Here is a 20,814-nt window from a genome sequence, read left to right on the forward strand (position 1 = left end):
AGAGACCCAACATTAGTTGGTCTATTTCAGGTCTATTTCAGTATGTAATAATAAAATGCAACTTAACGTTACAGGCCTGGGAGATTTATCTCTTTTTTTCTCTCAAAAATGCAGTTTTATTTTATTTTAACCATCCAGCAACCGTTTTAAAATATTTTGATAAATTACTGCGAAAAAAAAAAAAAAAAAAAATGGTCATTTAAACCATTTAACTGATTGCATTAATTGGTCAAAATTCTTTGTCGGTTAACGGTTAACTGGTTAAAATAAGCATCCCTATGACAAACGTTTATATTTAAGCAGCCGTTTTTGGTCCAGAGACATCATATTACACTTTAAACATTTCTTTAACTTCTGAGAACAGCGTGGAGTAAATGTGTCATCTGTGTCGGAATGTTGTGATTGGCCCAATGTAGACGTCTTACATCAGCTCGTTCTGAACTCATACGTGCTTATACTGAGCACATATCAGTAATTTACTGATAATGTTACAGCTTCTCATGCCATAAATTGTCAGAACAAATTTACCTGCATCTTCAAAATGGTCCCGCTCACACATTATCTCCTAACGTAAATTTACCAGTTAAGACTGTATGTGTGAAAGGGGGTACTGTTGATTGCACAGAAGTTACTGATTATAAACACCTTAGCAACCATCCTTTCTCTGAACCACATATCCTCTGCAAGGTTGTGGGAATGCTGGAGACTATCCCAGCTTTTTGGGCCACAGACAGGGAACACCCTAGACACCCTGGCCAGTCCATCTCAGGGCTCACTCACACCCACACATACACTCACCTACCTACAGGCAAATTATTTCATCCAATGTATGTCTTTGGATTGTGGGGAAAAAAAGCATGCAGAAGAAACCACAACATAAATAGAGAATATGCAAACTCTACACAGCTGGGAATCTTCTTGCTACGCAAGCAAAGCTAAACGCATTTTAAAAAATGCACTAGCATTCAAAAGATTTTTGGTTTATAAAAGATGTCCCTTATGCTCATCATTGCTGCAAATATAGTAAAAACTGTGATATTGCGAAAGGCTGTTACAATTCAAAAATAAACATTTTCTATTTGAATAGATTTTAAAATTTAATTCATTTCTGTGATGGCACAGCTACATTTTCAGCAGTCATTACTCCAGTCTTCAGTGTTTGGTAATCATTCTAATATGCCCAATACCATTATAAACTGTTGGATGAAAGGTAATGGGCAACCGTATTAGCAAATAGTTTGCAAAGGTCCAAATCAAATAATTTAATCATTTTAGAAACTCAATAGCATTGAATCCTTGAGAACTTATTTTCATGAGGCTGGCTGCAAACAGACATCTCTGGCAATTCATTCAATTGCAAGAAGCAAAAGCAAGGATAGATGCAAAAACAATTACAGTTACTGTAAAAAGCATGGTGCAAAATTCCCAGAACCATGTACTGGCGTGTGTTTAATCCACCACAGTGTGCGCCATCCAACTTTGAAGGGCCGTAAACGCCACAATGAGTCCATAAACCGGAGTTGCAGTTTTATGACGGGAGTAAGCAAGAAAAATAATAACACCAAAATAAGCGGTGCCCGAAACCAGTGGGATGTGAGTGATTAGAGATGCATAAATAGAACAAGATCGAAATGAGAGCCGGAATAGGGTGTTTTCCCCCCCCGAAGCAACGTGGAGAACTGCGAAGGGGCCACATTACATTCCTCAAGTGAAATGATTTTTCAATTAGTGTGTGAACTGCGTTTGGAAGAGGGAGAGTCTATCAGAGGAGGGGTCTCAGATTCAATCAGTTCAGCTGCAGACGGAGGGCACTGTGTGAATGTGTGAGGGGGGTTTGGCGTCACCGCAAGGGAATGTCTCTCTCTCTCTCTCTCTTTCCTCCCCCTACCCAGCCGCCTGGCCCTGGAGCCAACGAGAGACACATTGTTTAGTCTAAATCCTGCTAGTGCAGGGCTACACACTTCAGACCCCCCCATCACACACACGGCAAGACACAAACAAGCGGAAATGCGTTTCGAAAAACAACTGAAAACTGAACAGTAAATCTGTACGTTTGCTGCTTTATATTCCAGTGTCACGCTACAGACAGCTGTATATACGTGATACTCGCAGCATGAAACGCAGACGCCGCTCTGACATGACATGCAATACCTTGCCGAGCAGTGCCGCACACATGCAACGCACGCACGCAGAGTACGCCCATGCCGAAGCACTATCAGAGTACAAATCAAAAACGTGGAAATGCTTGACAGAGTGATACAGCCAACTCCCACTTCCTGCCCTCCCCCACAGACAGACGGGCAAATTCCTTAAGGCCGACAGAGCTCGCAGACGCAGACGGGGAGGGGGGTAACACGTAAGTCACAGGGAAACAAACACGCCGCTGCGGCGGGACCACGGTGTGTTTCAAAGAAAATATGAGGAAATATCAAAGAGAGTCACGTCTGTGCTAATTTGCGGTCGTTTTATTATTCCGCTGAGATAATTATCTTTGCTCATCAAACGCTCAAATTAGAGTGACGGAAAACCTCAAAGGAAAGGATATTAAGACCAGACGTTTGAAATCATATATTTGGGTAATTAAAGAACGGGATCCAACGTAACACTTCCCCGTGTGTAATTTTATGTTAACCCCTTCAGCGTGATGAAAAGAATGAAATGCGAAAACCGGATCACCACCTTCGAGTAGCAACAGCGGCACATTCTTACAAAGAGAGCACAGCGTGATAGTATCAGATGGTAATACTAAGGAGGGGGGTTTAACTTTTTTTAAGACAGAGATGGAGCAAGAAGCTCCTGTTATATTTTGTATAAAAATAATTATTGCACATTAAAATTGACCTAAAAATAGTATGCGTATAGTAGAGATATTAATACTTTAAGGGATGGTTCAACCAAAGTTGAAATTTTTGCTATCATTTATTCACCCTTAGGAACATGAAAGAAGATATTTTGAAGAATGTGGGTAACAGTTTCTGGTCCCCATTGACTTCCATTGTATTTATGTTCTATACTATGGAAGTCAACGGGGACCATCAATTGTTTGGTTAGCAACATTCTTCAAAATATCTTCTTTTACATTCCAGACGAAAGAAGAAAGAAAAAAACAGGTGTCATACAGGTTTGGAACAACCTGAGGGTGAGTAAATGACAATGACAATTTTCATTTTTGGGTAAACCATCCCTTTAACTTTAGTTGAAGCTACCTGATTAATTTAAAATGTTGATGCTTATAACACTGCAGTTAGTTAAGACTAACTTAATACAATTTTGTTTAACAAATGTTTTAATTTTTCACTAAAATTATTTTAAGAACAAACATTAATTTGCCATTGAACACCCCCTACTGAAGACCCATGGAATGATGATTATTACTATATTCTTGTACCACTATTTACATGGTTTATCCAAGGTACTGGACATAATATTACATTAAAAAATTATTATAATCATTATATTACATAATATTAAGTTTCCAGTCTAAAAATCCTGGTATTGTCATGGTAAAGTAAAAAAAAAAAAAAAAACATGGTATTGTCATAGTACATGTTCAAAAAACATGGTATTGTCATGGTACATGTACAGAGAACAATGTACTGTTATGGTATATATCCAAAAAACATGGTATTGTCATGGTACATGCCCAAAAAAACATGGTATTGTCATGGTACATGCCCAAAAAAACATGGTATTGTCATGGTACATGTCCAAAAAAAACATGGTATTGTCATTGTACATGCCTAAAAAACACGGTATTGTCATTGTACATGTCCAAAAAACATGGGATTGTTATGGTACATGTACGGAAAACAAGGTATTGTCATGGTACATGTACAGAGAACAATGTACTGTCATGGTATATATCCAAAAAACATGGTATTGTCATGGTACATGCACAGAGAACAATGTACTGTCATGGTATATATCCAAAAAACATAGTATTGTCATGGTACATGCCTAAAAAACACATGGTTGTGTCATGATACATGCCTAAAAAAAAAAAAACGGTATTGTCATGGTACATGTAAGAAAAACAAAACAAAAAAATATGATATTGTCATGTTACATGTACAGAAAGCATGGTACTGTCATGGTATAAGTTCAAAATACATGGTATTGTCATAGTAAATGTTCAAAAATGTTCAAAAACATGGTATTGTCCTGGTACATGTACAGAAAACAAGGTATTGCCATGGTACATGTCTAAAAAAAAAACATGGTACTGTCATGTTGTATGTTCAAAAAAATATGGCATTGTCATGGTATAGAAAACATGGTACTGTCAAATGTTCAAAAAAAAAAAAAAAAAGCATAGAGTTAGCATGTACCAAGTTAAAAACATTAGCATGATTGCTAATATTGTTGGTTTGTGGATTATAAATGTAAATTGACATTATAATCCTGTATTATAAACTTGTGTTCAAAGTCACATTGGAAAGAAGCATGTAAAAATACAACGTAAACGGTACCGTATCAAAAGCATTTTTAAAGTAACTTTTTGCATACTATAGAAATAAGCTTTTTTACAATAAACATGGCAAAGCCTGAGGAATTCTCTGCACATGAAACAAGCTCCTAGTTTAGCAACAAGGTCTGATACTGTGTCCAAGATAAGACTTAAGGTCAAGATGCAGGCTTACTTGTGTCTCTAACATGTTGCACAGCCCATTATCCAATAATTGATGCACAATACTGGATGCTCAACTAAACGTCCTTGATCAAGAACACAATATCTCTCTTCATGGCCCAGCTAGAATCTCATATCACGGCCCGTCGTCTCTAAAAAGTGCCAATACTGCGTATGAACTATCACCAGAGACTTAATGGTCATGTTGCACATATGTGAGTGTGTGTGAGTAATGAGTGCTGATGGGCTTAGCAGAGTGGCAAAAGATCCATAGCTTCATGCTCTCACGGCGGTCACAGACGGGGTAATGACTCTTACACACAGCACAGCCTTCCTTTCATCTTAATCTTTTCCATGATCGACAAACCGTCCTCTAGCTGGTTTCTGCAGGGCCCAAGACTTAATGGTCATGTCACAATGCTGTGAGTGTGTGTGAAACTAACTGAGTGCTGACTGGGCTAAATCACTGTGGCAAAAGATTTAAAATGAGCTTCTGATGAGCCCTCGAACCGGTTCACCAGCGTGGTTGGACAAGACCACACTTTTAGCACAGCCTCCGTCTCCATTTCATCTTACTGTGTTCCTTGCTGTAGTCACAACCGTCCTCTAGCTGGTTTCTGCATTCCCCAAGACAAATGGGTTCACTGGACAGATGATGGTGAAATGTGTGACCCCAAGTGAAAATAAGGAGAATCAGTAGGGACTAAACAGCTAAATCAATTTGTTGGCAGCTTTTGTTCTTTAAAATGAGCTTGTGATGAGCCCTCGAATCGGTTCACTGGCCTTAGTAAAGTTACAGTGCTGCAAGGTCAAAGCGGCACAACCAATTAACAAAAAAAAAAAAAAAAAGTGGTGTTTTGTGCTATCGCAAACCCTAGTAACACAAATCCAGAGTTTTGAAATACATATGCTGTATATTAATCCTGCATATTCCCAATGGGAATTTTCACTCTCTCACAATCATGCTCTCCATTCAGCTTCAAGATGCACTCAGTATTGCTGGATGCACTATTTTGCTGGCTCTTATTTATCCCAGTGGTCTTGGACTTCATACTGATAAATCAACATTGACAAGCTTTTCTTTCTGTTTCTCATCAGAGCTGGTTGGCTTTTGCTGTATTCCTCTATACTACTGTTAAGAAGTTTGGGTTCGGGGGATTTTTTTAAATGTTTTTGAAAGACTCACATTTGCTCATCAAGGCTGCATTTATTTAAGTTTAAAAAATGAAGTCAAATTATTAGTATTACAATTTAAAATATCAGTTTTCTATTTGAATATACACTACCAGTCAAAAGTAGAAGTTTTTTTTTTTTTTTTTTTTTTTTTTTTTTTTAAAGAAGTCTCTTCTGCTCACCAAGCCTGCACTTACTTGATCCAAAGTACAGCAAATTTTGAAATACAATTACTATTTAAAATTTTCTATTCATTTTCATGAATTTTCAGTTCGTTTTAAAATGTAACTTACTCCTGTGATTTCAAAGCTGAATTTTACCATCATTACTCCAGTCACATGATTCTGAGAAATCATTCTAATATTCTGATTTGCTGCTCAAAAACATTTATTATTATCATTATTTTGAAAACAGCTGAGTAGAATTTTTCAGGTTTCTTTGAGGAATAGAAACTTATGACGAACAGCATTTATCTGAAATAGAAATCTTTTGCAACATTATAAATGCCTTTATCATCAATTTGATCAATTTAAAGTGTCCTAAATAAAAGTATTAACTTCTATAATTTCTTTCCAAAAAATAAATAAATAAATAAATTAAATTATACTGAATACAGGCTTTTGAATGGTATAGTGTGTAATGTCACAAAAGATTTTTATTTTAGATAAATGCTGATTTTTGGATCTTTCTATTTATCAAAGAATCCTAAAAAAATGTACTTAACTGTTTTAAATATTGATAATAATAATGATTTTAAAAAAAAAAAATCTCTTAAACACCAAATCAGCATATTAGACTGATTTCTGAAGGATCATGTGACACTGAAGACCGAAGTAATGATGCTGAAAATTTAGCTTTGATCACAAGAATAAATTACATTTTAAAATATATTCAAATAGAAAACAGATACTTTAAATAGTAAAAATATTTCACAGTTTTACTGCTTTTGCTGTGTTTTGGATCAAAATGAGAATTCTTTAAAAAAAAAAAAAAAAAAAATTAAAAATATTACTGTTCAAAAACTTTTGACTGGTAGTGCACTTAGAAATGTAATTTATGTTTTGGGCTCGAGACACACTTCCGATAATTATCAATGTTGAAAACAGTTAAATATTTTTATAGTCACTGATAGTCACTTTTTTCCAGAATTCTTTGATGAAAAGAAACTTCGAAAGAACAGCATTTATCTCAAATAGAAATCAAAATATGAACAAAACATTTACAAATTGTTATTGTTATTATTTTTTACAGAACTCTTTAAAATTATGTGACACAATTGGTCATGTGATCTCAACATGGCAGCCTCCATGAGGGAGCGACCCACTCCATGTAGAATAAAACAGCTTTTTCTGGACTACATATGACTGGATTTTTTCTCTAACATAAATGTGCAACATTTAAAACATTTTTGTCTAATGTCATTACGAGGAAAACATTATAATTGGGGTAAAATGACTGGGTGCACCTTTAGGAGATAGAGCACAACTGACTTTTTTATCCTTCTCCTCCCATCCTCTCCCTAATCTGCTGTACCAGTGAGGACAGAGAACATTATCTCATCGAAGTCAAGGCTGAACCCAAAATACATTCCTAACAATCAACAATGCAGTTAGTTCACATTAAACACTAACCAACTCACAAAACTCAGTATGTCTTGTGACTGATGCTTAATTAAGGAAAAGGCCTGAATGAATTCTTGCACACAACATGGGGAAATAATATCCAGCTACCACATTCCTGCAATGTTTTAGAGACTTTTAAAGGGTTTTAAAACAATCGATGGTACAATATCACATGCTTCTGATCTGATGACTAACTGCATATCCATAATAACACAGTAAACAGGCTCTAATGGCCGAGACACAGCATGGTCGATGTGATCAGTATGAAAGCAAGAAACAAAAAACAGGCATCAAAACACACTCACTAATAATGATCCTCAGTCTGTGTGATTTATGCATACACACAACCTTGTTTTCAGCTAGATTTTGCTACTGCCAGCATTTTCATATAAAAATCGCCCAGTCAGTTTAATTTTGCATTTCGAATCCTAGAAACAGACACTCAACAGCCTAAAAAACATCTGATTATGAAACCATCCATCAAGAAACTTTGCTTGTAAGAAAAATACTTTTTAATTATCCCCAAGAGCACCTGCTTGTGTAACTACTGACCAATCCGGAGTCAAACCACTTCTGTTTAAACAGACTAAAATAGACAAAAACACCAAAATAGGAACCACCATAGGACATCACTGGGTTAAGGTCATTTTCACTTCAACTGAACCGAAGTCTAGAGTAATTTACACGTGCATTAACTGCATTCAAAGACAAAAACACGTAAAATACAAACAAAATAGGAGCAATAAAGAAAGCCCATGGATTTTAGGCCATATGCCTACCACTGTATGACAAAGTAGTGTGTAAAAACCATAACACAGATAATAATTCAGAAACATGGACCATTCCTAGTAAAGAAAATAGAAATATATTTAAAATACATTTATTTCATACTAAGTATAGCTCAAATCTATTAACATTTTTACTGACAAAAGTTATAATTAAACTTTATTTGGAGTACTACTTGTGCACAATGCACATTTCTTAATATTAAGCCTAAAATGTGTTTAAATGTCACTATTGATGAGAACTGTATGATCATTGAATATTATAATATTATTTAAAGTGTACCTGTAGTATACTTGCAATAGTTCCACTTTAGCACAATCAAATATACTTAAGTATATCTTTAGTTTAACTTCAACACTATACTTCCACACAACTGAAATGCAGAGTACAAATTAGTTGTTCCCATTTAGCAGACTCTAAGTATACCAGTTTAGTATATTAAAAGTGCATTTTATTAAGTACATAAATTTGAAAATGTTTTTATAGTATGCTTAGCATGAAATAAATGTATTTCAAATACATTTAGTATATTTATTTTTCACTAGGCATAATAATTTCCATCTGACACCAATTTATTTATTCTTACAATGTTTGGTGAAATGCAGCTCAGCACAGTATTGAGGTAAAAACTACACAAACTAATTAACCCATCACAAAACCTGCTCTAAAATAAATATGCTAGTGTATAACCAAGTTCTGCATATACACAGGAATATTTTTTGGTTTATTAGTCTAACCTTTCTTTCTAATTAGCTCTAGATGCACCTGCTTGTGTACATTCGACCGATTCAAACTAAATCCACTTTGGTGGAAACCAGAATAACTCAAAGAAGACACCCTTCAAGCCATGATACTGACACTGAAACTAAATGCAACACAACACATCTCTTGGTAATGAACCAGCGAAGCAATACGAAGCACGACACTTCTGACAGTTCACATTTGTACACTGAACCGATTCAGTCCACGTTAGAGCGTCTGTGTGATTCTAATGTAACATAGACTGTGAAATATGGATACATGTCACAGTTAAATAGTTAAAATGTAGTATATTTACCAGCCACAGCACTGAGGAGAAGCACTGAGCACAGCCCCAGTGACAGCACTGATGTTCGGTTTAGGATCCGCACTCTCATCCTGATGATGGTCCTGGTGCTTTAGGGTGGGTTCAGCTCAAAAAAAAAAAAATTAAAAATAAAAAATAAAACAAAAAAAAAAGTAGTAGTTTGAGTAAATTTCCTTTTTCTCCCCCTCTTCTCTATCGACCGAAGTTCAAACTCATGTGCTCGAGTAGTCCGAAATGCGACGTGCAGATGAACGTTTGGAGGCAACGCATGGTTTCAGACGCTTTTGGGTTTGTGCGTGCTTTGATAAATAGATTATAAACGCATTTTCTCCATGCTGGTTTGAAGTTGGAGCGATTATCCCTCACGCTGTGTATGTGAGACACTTCCTCGCATGTCTTCAGCCCCTTTTAAGAGTGGTCTCGAAAACCTGCTGTGATCGCGTCTCGGTTGTTATCGTTGTTTATAAACAAGATTTAGTTTCGATGTATTTGGTTCTGGTCCAGATGCTTGAGCAGTATCTTAATATGGGTCAGGTTTCTTCGTGTCAGTCCGCTTCAGTCGATGTTTAGCTTCACGAGCTGACGACATGTCCGACATTTCCCGGCTTTATCTGGTTTTATTCTTGCGTTAACGCCAGGATAGTGTTTCTGAAATGAAGCAAATCTACGGCAGAATGCGTCGAGCCCATCGGTCGGTTGAAGCGGCCGAACAGGAGCGACATCTAGTCCGATCCGAAGCGACAGAGGCCTTTAATAAACAGCGCAGTGAGTCTCAGTCGATGATGGTCGGTAAACTGATCACCGGTCAGCGTCTGCTCGGGTAAATTAGCGCATTTCTCCCGGTGTGGGTGATTATCGCCCGCGGATCGCGTCGAGCTCCGGCGGCCGCTCTCGGTAACTTCAGCTCCGCCTAGAGCAGACAGATGAAGGGCAGTCAGTCCTCCTCCTCCACCCCCACTTACCTCTCTCTCTCTCTCTCTCTCTCTCTCTCTCTCTCACACACACACACACACACACACACACACACACACACACACACACACACTCTCTCTCTCTCTCTCACACACACACACACACACACACACACACATACTCTCTCTCTCTCTCTCTCTCACACACACACACACACACACACACACACACACACACACACTCTCTCTCTCTCTCTCTCTCTCTCTCTCTCTCTCTCTCTCTCGCTGCCAAACCAATTCAATTATAAGTTGTCTAGCTTTCTTTCTCTCCTCTCACCCATACACATTTTCCTTGGTTACAGTACTTTCCACCAAAACACCACACTTGCTACAGTTATGATATTACAACTGAGGTAATTTGGTTTTATACTATGAAAACTTGTTCATACTAGGTAAACAGTTGTGACCCTGGACCACAAAACCAGTCATAATGATCAATTTTTCAGATTTTGAATAAATATGCTTTCCATTGATGTATGGTTTGTTAGGACAGGACAATATTTGGCTGAGATACAACATTTGAATATCTGAAATCTGAGGGTGCAAAAAAAAAATCAAAATAGTGAGAAAATTGCCTTTAAAGCTGTCCAAATGAAGTTCTTAGCAATGCATGTTACTAATCAAAAATTAAGTTTTGATATATTTACGGTAGAAAATGTACAAAATATCGTCATGGAACATGATCTTTACTTAATATCCTAATGATATGCCTAAAAGATAATTTTCAGCCATGTTTTGTTGGCTATTGCTTCAAATATGTGACCCTGGATTGCAAAACCAGTCATAAGGGTCAATTTTTCAGATTTTGAATAAATATGCTTTCCATTGATGTATGGTTTGTTAGGACAGGACAATATTTGGCTGAGATACAATTATTTGAATATCTGAAATCTGAGGGTGCAAAAAAATCAAAATATTGAGAAAATCGCCTTTAAAGCTGTTCAAATGAAGTTCTTAGCAATGCATGTTACTAATCAAAAATTAAGTTTTTATATATTTATGGTAGAAAATGTAGAAAATATCGTCATAGAACATGATCTTTACTTAATATCCTAATGATTTTTGGCCTAAAAGATAATTTTCAGCCATGTTTTGTTGGCTATTGCTTCAAATATGTGACCCTGGATCACAAAACCAGTCATAAGGGTCAATTTTTCAAAATTGAGATTGATACATCATCTGAAAGGTGAATAAATAAGCTTTCCATTGATGTATGGTTTGTTATGATAGGAAAATATTCGGCCGAGATACAATTATTTGAATATCTGGAATCTGAGGGTGCAAAAAGAAAATCACCTTTAAAGTTGTCTAAATGAAGTTCTTAGCAATGCATATTACTAATCAAAAATTAAGTTTTGATCGATTTACAGTAGGAAATGTACAAAACATTTTCATGGAACATGATCTTTACTTAATATCCTAATGATTTTTGGCATAAAATAAAAATCAATAATTTTGACTCATACTACGTATTTTTGGCTATTGCTACAAATATACCCCAGCGACTTAAGACTGGTTTTGTGGTCCAGGGTCACATTTTATTTTTACTTTGTAACAATAAGATGTAAACTAATTCCCCATCTCTCAATGTTTTTTTTTTTTTTTTCTGAATTTACAATTCTGAGAATCTTGAATCTTCAGGAATTACTAAATTGATTGTTCATCATCAACACTCCCAGTTTCTGTTAACAAAAAAGACTGAAAACAAGCAAGTCATAATCACAGGTAGAAAGGAAATATCTTAGCCAATATGGGGGCATTTCAATATTTGTGTTGGAAATGGAGTGTCTTGAGAACTTGTCTTTGAGTGTTGAGAACATTTGTTTGACAGTTGTTGAAATCCCATAATTATCTATGATTATTTTACAGTAGTAACCCATAATTAACTATAGTAACTACGCTATGTCGGCAGAGGCTGATTTTTATAACAGTTATACATTATGCAATGATTACCATGCAATAATTATTATGAAATCAGTGTGTGTACGTAACAAAAAGGTAAGAGTTCAGTTAATGTTTTTCCTTCCTAATATTTTTACAAAAATACTACTAAATAAGACACATAACATTAGTATATTTATTTAGGAGTTAAATATGACCTACTCATGTTATCATAAGTTTCCTCACCCCCACATATGCAACAATACTGGCCATCAGAGTTAGATGAGGTGCCAGTACATTTTGTAAGCAATACGTAATTTCTTTCTTTGGTATTTTGAAGATGGAGGGAGGACGTTCATGTGTATTTTGATTGGGGTTGATACCGTCAAAGTTGAGCAAGATTGGACTACGATAAGGATGTAGAAGGGTTTGCTATGTGGGTGACTTGAAGCCCCACAGTGTTTTCATACAAGCAGCGCCCCCTGGTGACTAATACTCTGTAACAGTTCATATGAGGTAAAGCAGGCCTCAGGAGCACGACTGCCTTTAAATTACATAACCCTGTCATTAAATTCAAGTGCTCTGTAATTGATTTTAAGATGCTGACTTTCATGAGAGGCCGTCACAGGTACCACAGATCTGATGGTATGAGTGCTGGAAAAACTATTGTAAATGCACTTATATATATGCATTTTGCTTTTACCCAAAGCAGCTTCAAAAGTCAAACATTTTTGAACAGTAAGATTTTTAAAGAAGTCTCTTCTGCTAACCAAGCCTGCATTTATTTGATTATTAAAGTACAGCAAAAACAGTAAAATTATGAAATATTTTTACTATTTAAAATAACTGCGTTCTATTTGAATATATTTTAAAACATAATTTTTCCTGTGATTTCAAAGCTGTATTTTTAGCATCATTACTTCAGTCACATGATCCTTAAGAAATCATAATATTCTGATTTGCCGCTCAAATTTTTTTTTTAGTATTATGTTGAAAACAGTTAGAATTTTTAGGGGTTTTTTGATGAACTGAAAGTTCAGAAGAACAGCATTTATCTGAAATAGAAATCTTTTGTAACATTATAAATGTCTTTATCATCACTTGTGATTAATTTAAACCATCCTTGCTAAATAGAAGCATTAATTTCTATAATTTTTCCTCAGAAAGAAAAAATATATATACTGACTGCAGGGTTTTTGAATGGTATAGTGTATAAAGTTACAAAAGCTTTTTATTTCAGATAAATGCTGGTCTTTGGATCTTTCTATTCATCAGATAGTCCTGAAAAAATGTACACAACTGTTTTAAATATTGATAATGTAAAAATAAAAAATGTTTCCTGAACAGTAAATCAGCATATTAGAATGATTTCTAGAAGGATCATGTGACACTGAAGACTGGAGTAATGATTCTGAAAATGTAGCTTTGATCACAGGAATAAATTACATTTTAAAATATATTCAGATAGAAAGCAGTTAGTTTAAATAGTAAAATATATCATAATATTACTGCTTTTTCTGTATTTTTGATCAAATAAATGCTGGCTTGGTGAGCAGAAGGGAATTCTTTAAAAAAACATTAAAAATCTGGGCTTTCTTAATATTAGAAATGTGGGGACACTATGATTCCGAATCGAGTTTATTTTAAAAATGAGCATAAAAAATACAGTATTACATTTAATTAAACAGACAGCTTATATTGCACACATAACACTGACAGAATAGCTTTAAAAAGTATTGTAAACACGACTGCAAAGCTTTCAACTGTAACACTACATCGGACAGGTGTAAACCAGAACTTTGCCATCTAAAATAGTTATCTTAAGTTGATATTTTGTAGCTGTTAGCATTTTAAGAACGATTTAGAATATATTGAAATGCTTTGAAAAAAATACATAAATATATGTAGAGTAACAGTAACAATTGAAAGTAACAATTTCAGACCCTGAGTGTGAAATAAATCTTAGGCTCACAGCCAGAATTACTTAATGCTAAGTGCAAAAAAATATGATGTCAAACTATATAATAGTCATTAGATACAAATGAGTGTTTTATTTCTTTAGCTTTGGCTGAGAGACAGTCGGAGCTCTTCCTCTCTGATGCTCCTGTCCAGCCTCTGTGTCTCTGACTCCAGCACTGAAGGGACGGGCCGCTGGAAGACCGCAGCTAGAGACTCGTTCAGATCCTGTCTAAGGGACATCAGACTCTTGCTGTTCTTCAGAGAGCGATCTATGAACTCTGCCCTCTGCTGATGGTCCACGGCCAACATGAGACGAAGTTGATGAACCTAGAAAATTAGGTTTAAGTTTTGAGGCTATTTTATATGCCAAAACACAAATGAACAGTTGTGTTAAGTGTTAAGGACAAACCTGTTCTTCCAGCTCATTGGCTCGGATTCTGAGACGCTTAAGCTCTTCCTTTTCGGTACCATCTGACGGGGCCTATACAGCACAATATTTCATTATTTAGCTTTTTCACTAGAAATTAATATATTAAAGACACATAAAACTGATTGCAATACTTAATCAAAATATTAATAAGTACTAAAAGAGTATATAAAGCTAAGTTAAAGTTAACAACAATTATACTGTAACAAGAATAAAAATATATTTAAAAAAAAAAAAATTGGGTACTGTGACAGTCCATCACAGAAAGTCAACCAGAACAAAAAACAAATGTACTGCACATGTATTTTCTCCATCATACCAGCACTCCAGCTTTAGTCTGTGACAGCTGATTTCTCAGTTTCCCCCTCTCCAGCTCAACCTGGTGATGGCCAAACATATAAAGTAATCATACGCATGAATCATACTGACATCATAATATATGGTCCCTTTGTGAGCCGTGCACATACCTGCGTCAGCGTCTCTCTCAGGTGCTGTCGCTCAGTTCGTAGTCTCTCAATCTTCTTCTCTAGATGATTGTTTTTCTTCTGCAGGAGGTTTTGTTCCACCTCTAGTTGTGCCACGGCCCGCTGCATCGCCGACAGACGCCCCTGCACCGCAGAGTCCGTCTCCACTTCATTTACGGACTGTGCCTTTGGTTTAAACTCTTTCTCCTATTAATATTTGCCAAAACAATGCATTATAAACTACCAAATCACTGAATATTGTGTTTAAAGAGGACATGTCATGCAAAACAGATTTGAAAACTAAGCCTAAAATTCAAAAACTAAGCATAAAATTGTCTAATTTCAAATTGGTCACACTGTTGATAACACAACAATGACTGGCTGTGTTTACATTTTATCAACAGCTTATTTAAAATGCAGTCACATGGTAAAAGCATTTTTGCTTGTTTCACATTTAGAAAGGTCAGTAAATCATGTAAATAAAATGTCTTAAAGACACAGTAGCAACAAAAGCAGTATTACAGTAATACTGTGAAATATTTATACAATTTAAAATAACATTTTTTTTTTAAGATATTCAAATGTTATTTATTCCAATGATGGCAAAGTTGAATTTTCAGCAGCCATTATTCCAAAAGCAGTCATCATTGTTTTTATTATTATTAATATTATTTTTGACTCCCTTTGTGTCCCCTTAGTACTAATTAAATAGGCTTTTGTTGCTACTGTGTCTTTAAGATTTTTTAATTACATGATTTAAAAATAAATAAATAAATAAAATAAAATAAAAATATAGCTGCAAGCAGCGATTACCAGCGTTCAAGCACTTTAAGGCATTTAAGCAAATATGGAAAAAGATTGTTTAGCATATTGTTTAGCAAGTCTGTAACCACCTAAATCAATAATTGAAAAAAGCATTTTTGATAAGGAGTTCTATATGATACAAATACTGTGTGTATGTGCGAAAAACCGTGCAACGTACAGTCGTTTACGCACTTTCATATTTCTCTAATACCTTTGGGGCTGCAAGTCGAACAGGCCCACCGAGTTCCGTTCCGATCGGGCTCCGTTAACCTGGTCTAACGTGGTCCTCAAAAATTCATCGGCCAATGGTGGCCATGTTTTTTTGAGATACGCAAATGTCCTTGTAGACACTTGTGGCACTTCACACCAAGATCGTGCAAACCAATTTTCATGTTGATAGGACAAATGGTTGTGCAGTTATAACTATCTTTATGTATATTTATTATAGCGCCACCAAGTGGCCAAGCTCCACAATTTTTTTCCTGTGACCTCAGATTGAGCTCCTACATAAGTCTTCTGAATTTGGGCAGAGATATCTCATTCTCATTCGAACGTTTTTGGCATCTCTTCGCGAGAGTGAGGGTTCAACTTTTTTTGATAATTATTGATATTATGCACTGGTTTGGTTCTGATCGGGTGAAAAACCTAGGACTAGTTCGCAAAAGTAGGTTTTTCAAAAATTGCAAAGTACCAGCTCATGATCGAATGTGATTCCAACACTTGAGCCTGCAACTGATGGTTTAGGAGTTATGTAATGTCAGTAACAAGCCAAATACAACTCACTTCCTCTGTAACCCACTGTTTTTGGACAGATTCAGTCACAGAATACACAAATTATGTGAGACATTTTTATGTTCTGTAATTGAAATCTGCATCCACACCAGTAGGTGTCAAAATAAAGTCCAAGGCCATATCAGCACAAATACACAAATATGTATTTTTAATTTTGACCATATTGGACAAATATTTGACACTAGGTATTTTAAACTTAAAAGAGATGTCTCTAACATACTGACCTCTAATGTATCAGCTTCTGCTCTCTTTTTCTTATGCTCCTGTTGTTCCAGCCTCTCTTTGTAGTAAATCAGTGTGGCTTCAGTTTTCTCCAGAGCCGTTCTGACACGGTCCCGGTCTTTACTCAGCTCTTCAACTCGCTCTTTCAGAGCGTATACTTCAGTGTCCTTCTCCCTGAGGAGTCTGTCCCTCTCCTCCTTTTCTAAAAGGACAGCGGACGTTTGGTCCTTTAGCCTTTCCCAGGCTTCATTCTCAGGTGGCCCGGTTTTTATGCTCTCATTTCTTATTGTGGAGTGCAGTCTGTCTATCTCAGCTTGCAGAGTCTGAACTTGGGTCCTCAACCTCTCTATTTCCTGTTCCCTTTTTGTAAGGTCCTTTCTAAGTGTGTCTGTCTCTAACAATCTCTCATGAGACTGATATTCAGCATTTATCTCTGTGAAGTCTGATAGAGTACCAAGGCCACTATCCTTCTTCAGTCCATTGTTTTTCTTTTCAGATTCTCTAAGATTACGTAAATCCAGTTCCATTTTCGTCTCAAGTTCATTCTCCAAGGTTTCCATTTTTTCCCTCAATATCTTGGTATTTCTTTTCTCATCTTCCAATTGATCCTGCAATCTAAGTTTTGCTGATTGTTCTTTGTACGCCATTTCTCGAATACTCTCCAGCTCAGTTTCTTTGTCTTTCAGTCTCTCAGACAACAATTCCAGTTGTCTTATATTTTGCTCCTCCGCTTGGTGAAATTTCTCACTTTTTCTTTTCTTTTCTTTTTCATATTTCTCTTTCATCAATTCCATCTCCATTTCCTTTTCACTCAGTGTTTTTCTGAGGAGCTCCAATCCCTCTAACACACCTTGTTTCTCTTTATTTTCTCTTTTGAGTTCCTCCCAATCTTTACTCTCTCTTCTTCTGTCCTCTCTCAGTCTGTCCACTTCCAGTCTCAGCTCTCTGAATGTGTTGCTCAGTTCCTCTGCTTCCCTGGTTCTTTCTGCTGCCAAAGAGCTGAGTTCAGTTCTCTGATCTTCAAGGATGTCCATTCTAGCCCTCGCTCTGGTCAGCTCAGCCTCTCTCTGCTCTGCTACATTCTTTATGGTCGCCAATTCTTCTTCTAACTTCTCCTGCCTTATCTGCATTTGTTCTTTCTCTCTCAAACCTTGCTCGTTTTTCTTCTTAAGTTGCTCCTCTTGGAGTTGTAGGGCAGTCTTAAGCTCTTGTTTTTGCTTCTCTAACATCTGGACTTTGTGTAGAAGATCTTCGGCTTCAATCTGTGCAGCTCTAATGCCTTCCTCTTTGTTTCGGACCCACTCATCCTTCTTTTCCTGCATCATGGACCGGAGTCTCTCTCCTTCACGATGACTATCTTCTAGCAATTCCTTTAGAGTCGCCATCTCCTGAAGACCTGCAATCAGGCCCTCTCGCATCTTCTGGTTCTGCTCTTCTCGTTCCTGGATTTTTGACCTGGTTTGTTCTTTGGTTTTAGAAAGATTAACCACCTGTTCTTGTAAAGTATCCACCTGGGCAGCTAGTGCTTCTTTCCTTTCTTTTGCGTCGTTCAGCAAAGAGCTTATCCTGTCCTTCTCTCGCCTCTCTCGAAGTGTTTCATCTCTCAGAGCCTCAATCTCCCTCTCTTTTCTTCGAAGCTCTGCTGAAAGATGGTCTCTCTCCTCCTCCAGCTCTCGTACACGAGCCCCAAGCTTCTCCATACGTCCTGTCTTCTCCTCCATCAGGATATGTTGACCTTTTTGCATATCCTCAAGCCTGGCTCTCAGCCTTTCCCCTTCCATTTTTTCATCTCGCAGCTGGGTCTCCAGATGCCGCCTCTCATCTTCAATCTGACTCAAAGATCTCTTCAGTCGTTGTTTCTCCTCTTCACTGTTCTCTGCCCTGGATTCAAGCACTTGCGCTTCCCCTTGGCTCTCTTGAAGCAGTTGTGACAACCTTCCCAACTCTCCTAACCGTTCATCCAGTTTCCCTTTCAGCGTCTTCACTTCTTTGCCCTGTTCGCCTATAAGTTTCTTCAGATCTTCAACAGTCTCCCTCTCTTGATTTCGCTCATGCCTGACTAATAGTAACTCTTGGTTACAGTCCGTAAGTCTCTCCTCTTTCTCTCTGTATTGGCGCTTTTCCTTCTCCAGTGCCATTTCAGTCTCTCGTAAACTGGTTGAAACTTCAAGATTCCTCTGCTCGGCTTCATGCAGCTTTTCTCTCAACGCTCTCATTGCTTCTTCCTCACAGTGGACTCGGTCTCTTTCCTCTTTTTCTTTTTGTTGTAAATTCCTCCTCAGTGTCTGTGCCTCTTCCTCAGTATCTCGTAGGAGGCCAGTTTGGCGTTCAAGGTCTTCTTGTTGCTTTATTCTTATCGTCCTGCTCTCCTCGTTCTCCTGGTTCAGTTCATCAATCTTCAGTGCCAACTGCCTCAACTCTGTCTCTTTCTGAAGGAGCTCTACTCTCAGTATCTGCTCCCTATCTCTTTCCTCAATCTCATGTCTTTTTCTTCTCTCTTCTTCTCTTTCCTCAGAGTTCATCCAGTCTCGTTCCATCTCGGCTAACTTGGCTTTGCAACTGTTCACCTCTTCGTGTTCTGCTTTAAGCTTCTGATCGAACATCTTCTGCTCTTCCGTAAGTTTTGCTTGTAATTCTTTTAGCTCAGTATCTCTCTCTTCCACCCTTTCTAATGCCTCCTCTTTTTCTCGAGTGACTGCCTCGATTTTGGTATTGAGATCATCTAATTTTCTTTTCAGTTGTTTCTCCTGTTCCTTTAGCTCTAGTTGCTTCCTGTCCACCTCTTTTTGTTTCTCCATCTCCTTCTCTGTCATCTTTGAGTTTTGCTCCTTTAGAAGTTTAAGTTGTTCATCCTTCTGCTCAACATCAGCCTCTAGTTTCTCTATGATTACCTCTAATGACTGAATTTTACTTTGGAGATCACCAATGTCCTCTTCTCTCTTTTGTACCTCTTCCTCTCTTTCTCTAAGGAGCTCTCTTAGTTCTGTCCTCTCTCTTTCAGCTACTCGATTTACACTCTCCTTCACCTTTTCTATGTTGTCAGCTCGTCTCTTCCACCACTCCACATTGTCTTTCACTTCTTTCAGGCGCAGTTCAAGAGTTCTCTTTTCTGTCGACAACATAGTTTGTAAATGTTCAACATCTTTATCTCTTTCTTCCACGAGTAATGAAATATGTTCTTTCTCTCTCGTTAATTCTTCAATTCTGTTTTTGAGTGCTATCAAGTCTCCATCTTTCTGTTCTAACTGTCTTCTCCACCTCATGTCTTTCTCCCTCTCTTGCTCATCTCTTTTCTTTTGTTTGGTTTCATTTTCTCTAATATTCTCCATTTCTCTCTCTTTCAGTTGATTGTTGTGTCTCTCCAGGGTTTCTAATCTACTCTCCAAAGTCTCCTTCTCTTGTAACTCTATTTCCAGGCTCTCAATTGTTCTTTCATGTGATTGGACTTTCGATTTTAACTCTTCGATATCCTCTCCTTTCTTTCGTATTTCATCTTCCTTCTTTTTCATTAGATCAGACATCTTCGCCTTCTCTCTTTCTGTGATCTTGAGGTTCTGACTTTCTCTTTCCACGCTTTCTGTAAACTTTAGATTTAACACTTCTTTCTCTCTTTGAACCTCATTTTCTCTCTCCTTCCATCTTTCAATCTCATCACATGCTTCTCTCAGTCTTAGCTCAGCTGTTTTCTGCTCTGCTGCTGATTTCGTTTGGAGTTTCTCAAGTTCTGCGTTTCTTTTATCTAAGATGTCTGAAAGCTCTTCTTTTTCTTTTAACAAATCCGTCAGTCTTGTTCCTCAGTATTTCCACTTCTCCATCTTTCTGTTCCAACTGTCTTCTCCATCTTATTTCTTTCTCCCTCTCTTGCTCATCTCTCTTCTTTTGTTTGGTTTCATTTTCTCTAATATTTTCCATTTCTCTATCTTTCAGTCGATTGTTGTTTTTCTCCAGAGTTTCTAATCTACTCTCCAAAGTCTCCTTCTCTTGTAACTCTATTTCCAGACTCTCAATTGTTCTTTCATG

At 37.0% G+C, this 20,814-nt stretch overlaps 2 protein-coding genes across 3 annotated transcripts in view; both read right to left on the reverse strand.

The window, feature by feature from the left end:
• bmpr2b (bone morphogenetic protein receptor, type II b (serine/threonine kinase)) overlaps window positions 1–10,226 on the reverse strand; it is a 94,591-nt gene extending 84,365 nt beyond the window's left edge. Inside the window, exon 1 of the mRNA XM_051118719.1 lies at window positions 9,266–10,226. Within this exon, the coding sequence (XP_050974676.1) occupies window positions 9,266–9,344 (79 nt within the window). The 5' untranslated portion in view covers window positions 9,345–10,226. The remainder of the gene's footprint in view (window positions 1–9,265) is intronic.
• Window positions 10,227–13,758: 3,532 nt separating this feature from the next.
• si:dkey-230p4.1 (rootletin) overlaps window positions 13,759–20,814 on the reverse strand; it is a 29,629-nt gene continuing 22,573 nt past the window's right edge. For both annotated transcript variants that reach the window (XM_051119351.1, XM_051119349.1), the window contains exons 20-24: window positions 16,797–20,345; window positions 14,980–15,183; window positions 14,832–14,891; window positions 14,495–14,566; window positions 13,759–14,412 (exon numbers count right to left, since the gene is read on the reverse strand). In XM_051119351.1, the coding sequence (XP_050975308.1) occupies window positions 14,185–14,412; window positions 14,495–14,566; window positions 14,832–14,891; window positions 14,980–15,183; window positions 16,797–20,345 (4,113 nt within the window). In that variant the 3' untranslated portion in view covers window positions 13,759–14,184. The remainder of the gene's footprint in view (window positions 14,413–14,494; window positions 14,567–14,831; window positions 14,892–14,979; window positions 15,184–16,796; window positions 20,346–20,814) is intronic.

The sequence above is a fragment of the Labeo rohita genome, chromosome 9 (genome assembly GCF_022985175.1).
Source record: "Labeo rohita strain BAU-BD-2019 chromosome 9, IGBB_LRoh.1.0, whole genome shotgun sequence".
Classification (NCBI taxonomy): Eukaryota; Metazoa; Chordata; class Actinopteri; order Cypriniformes; family Cyprinidae; genus Labeo; species Labeo rohita.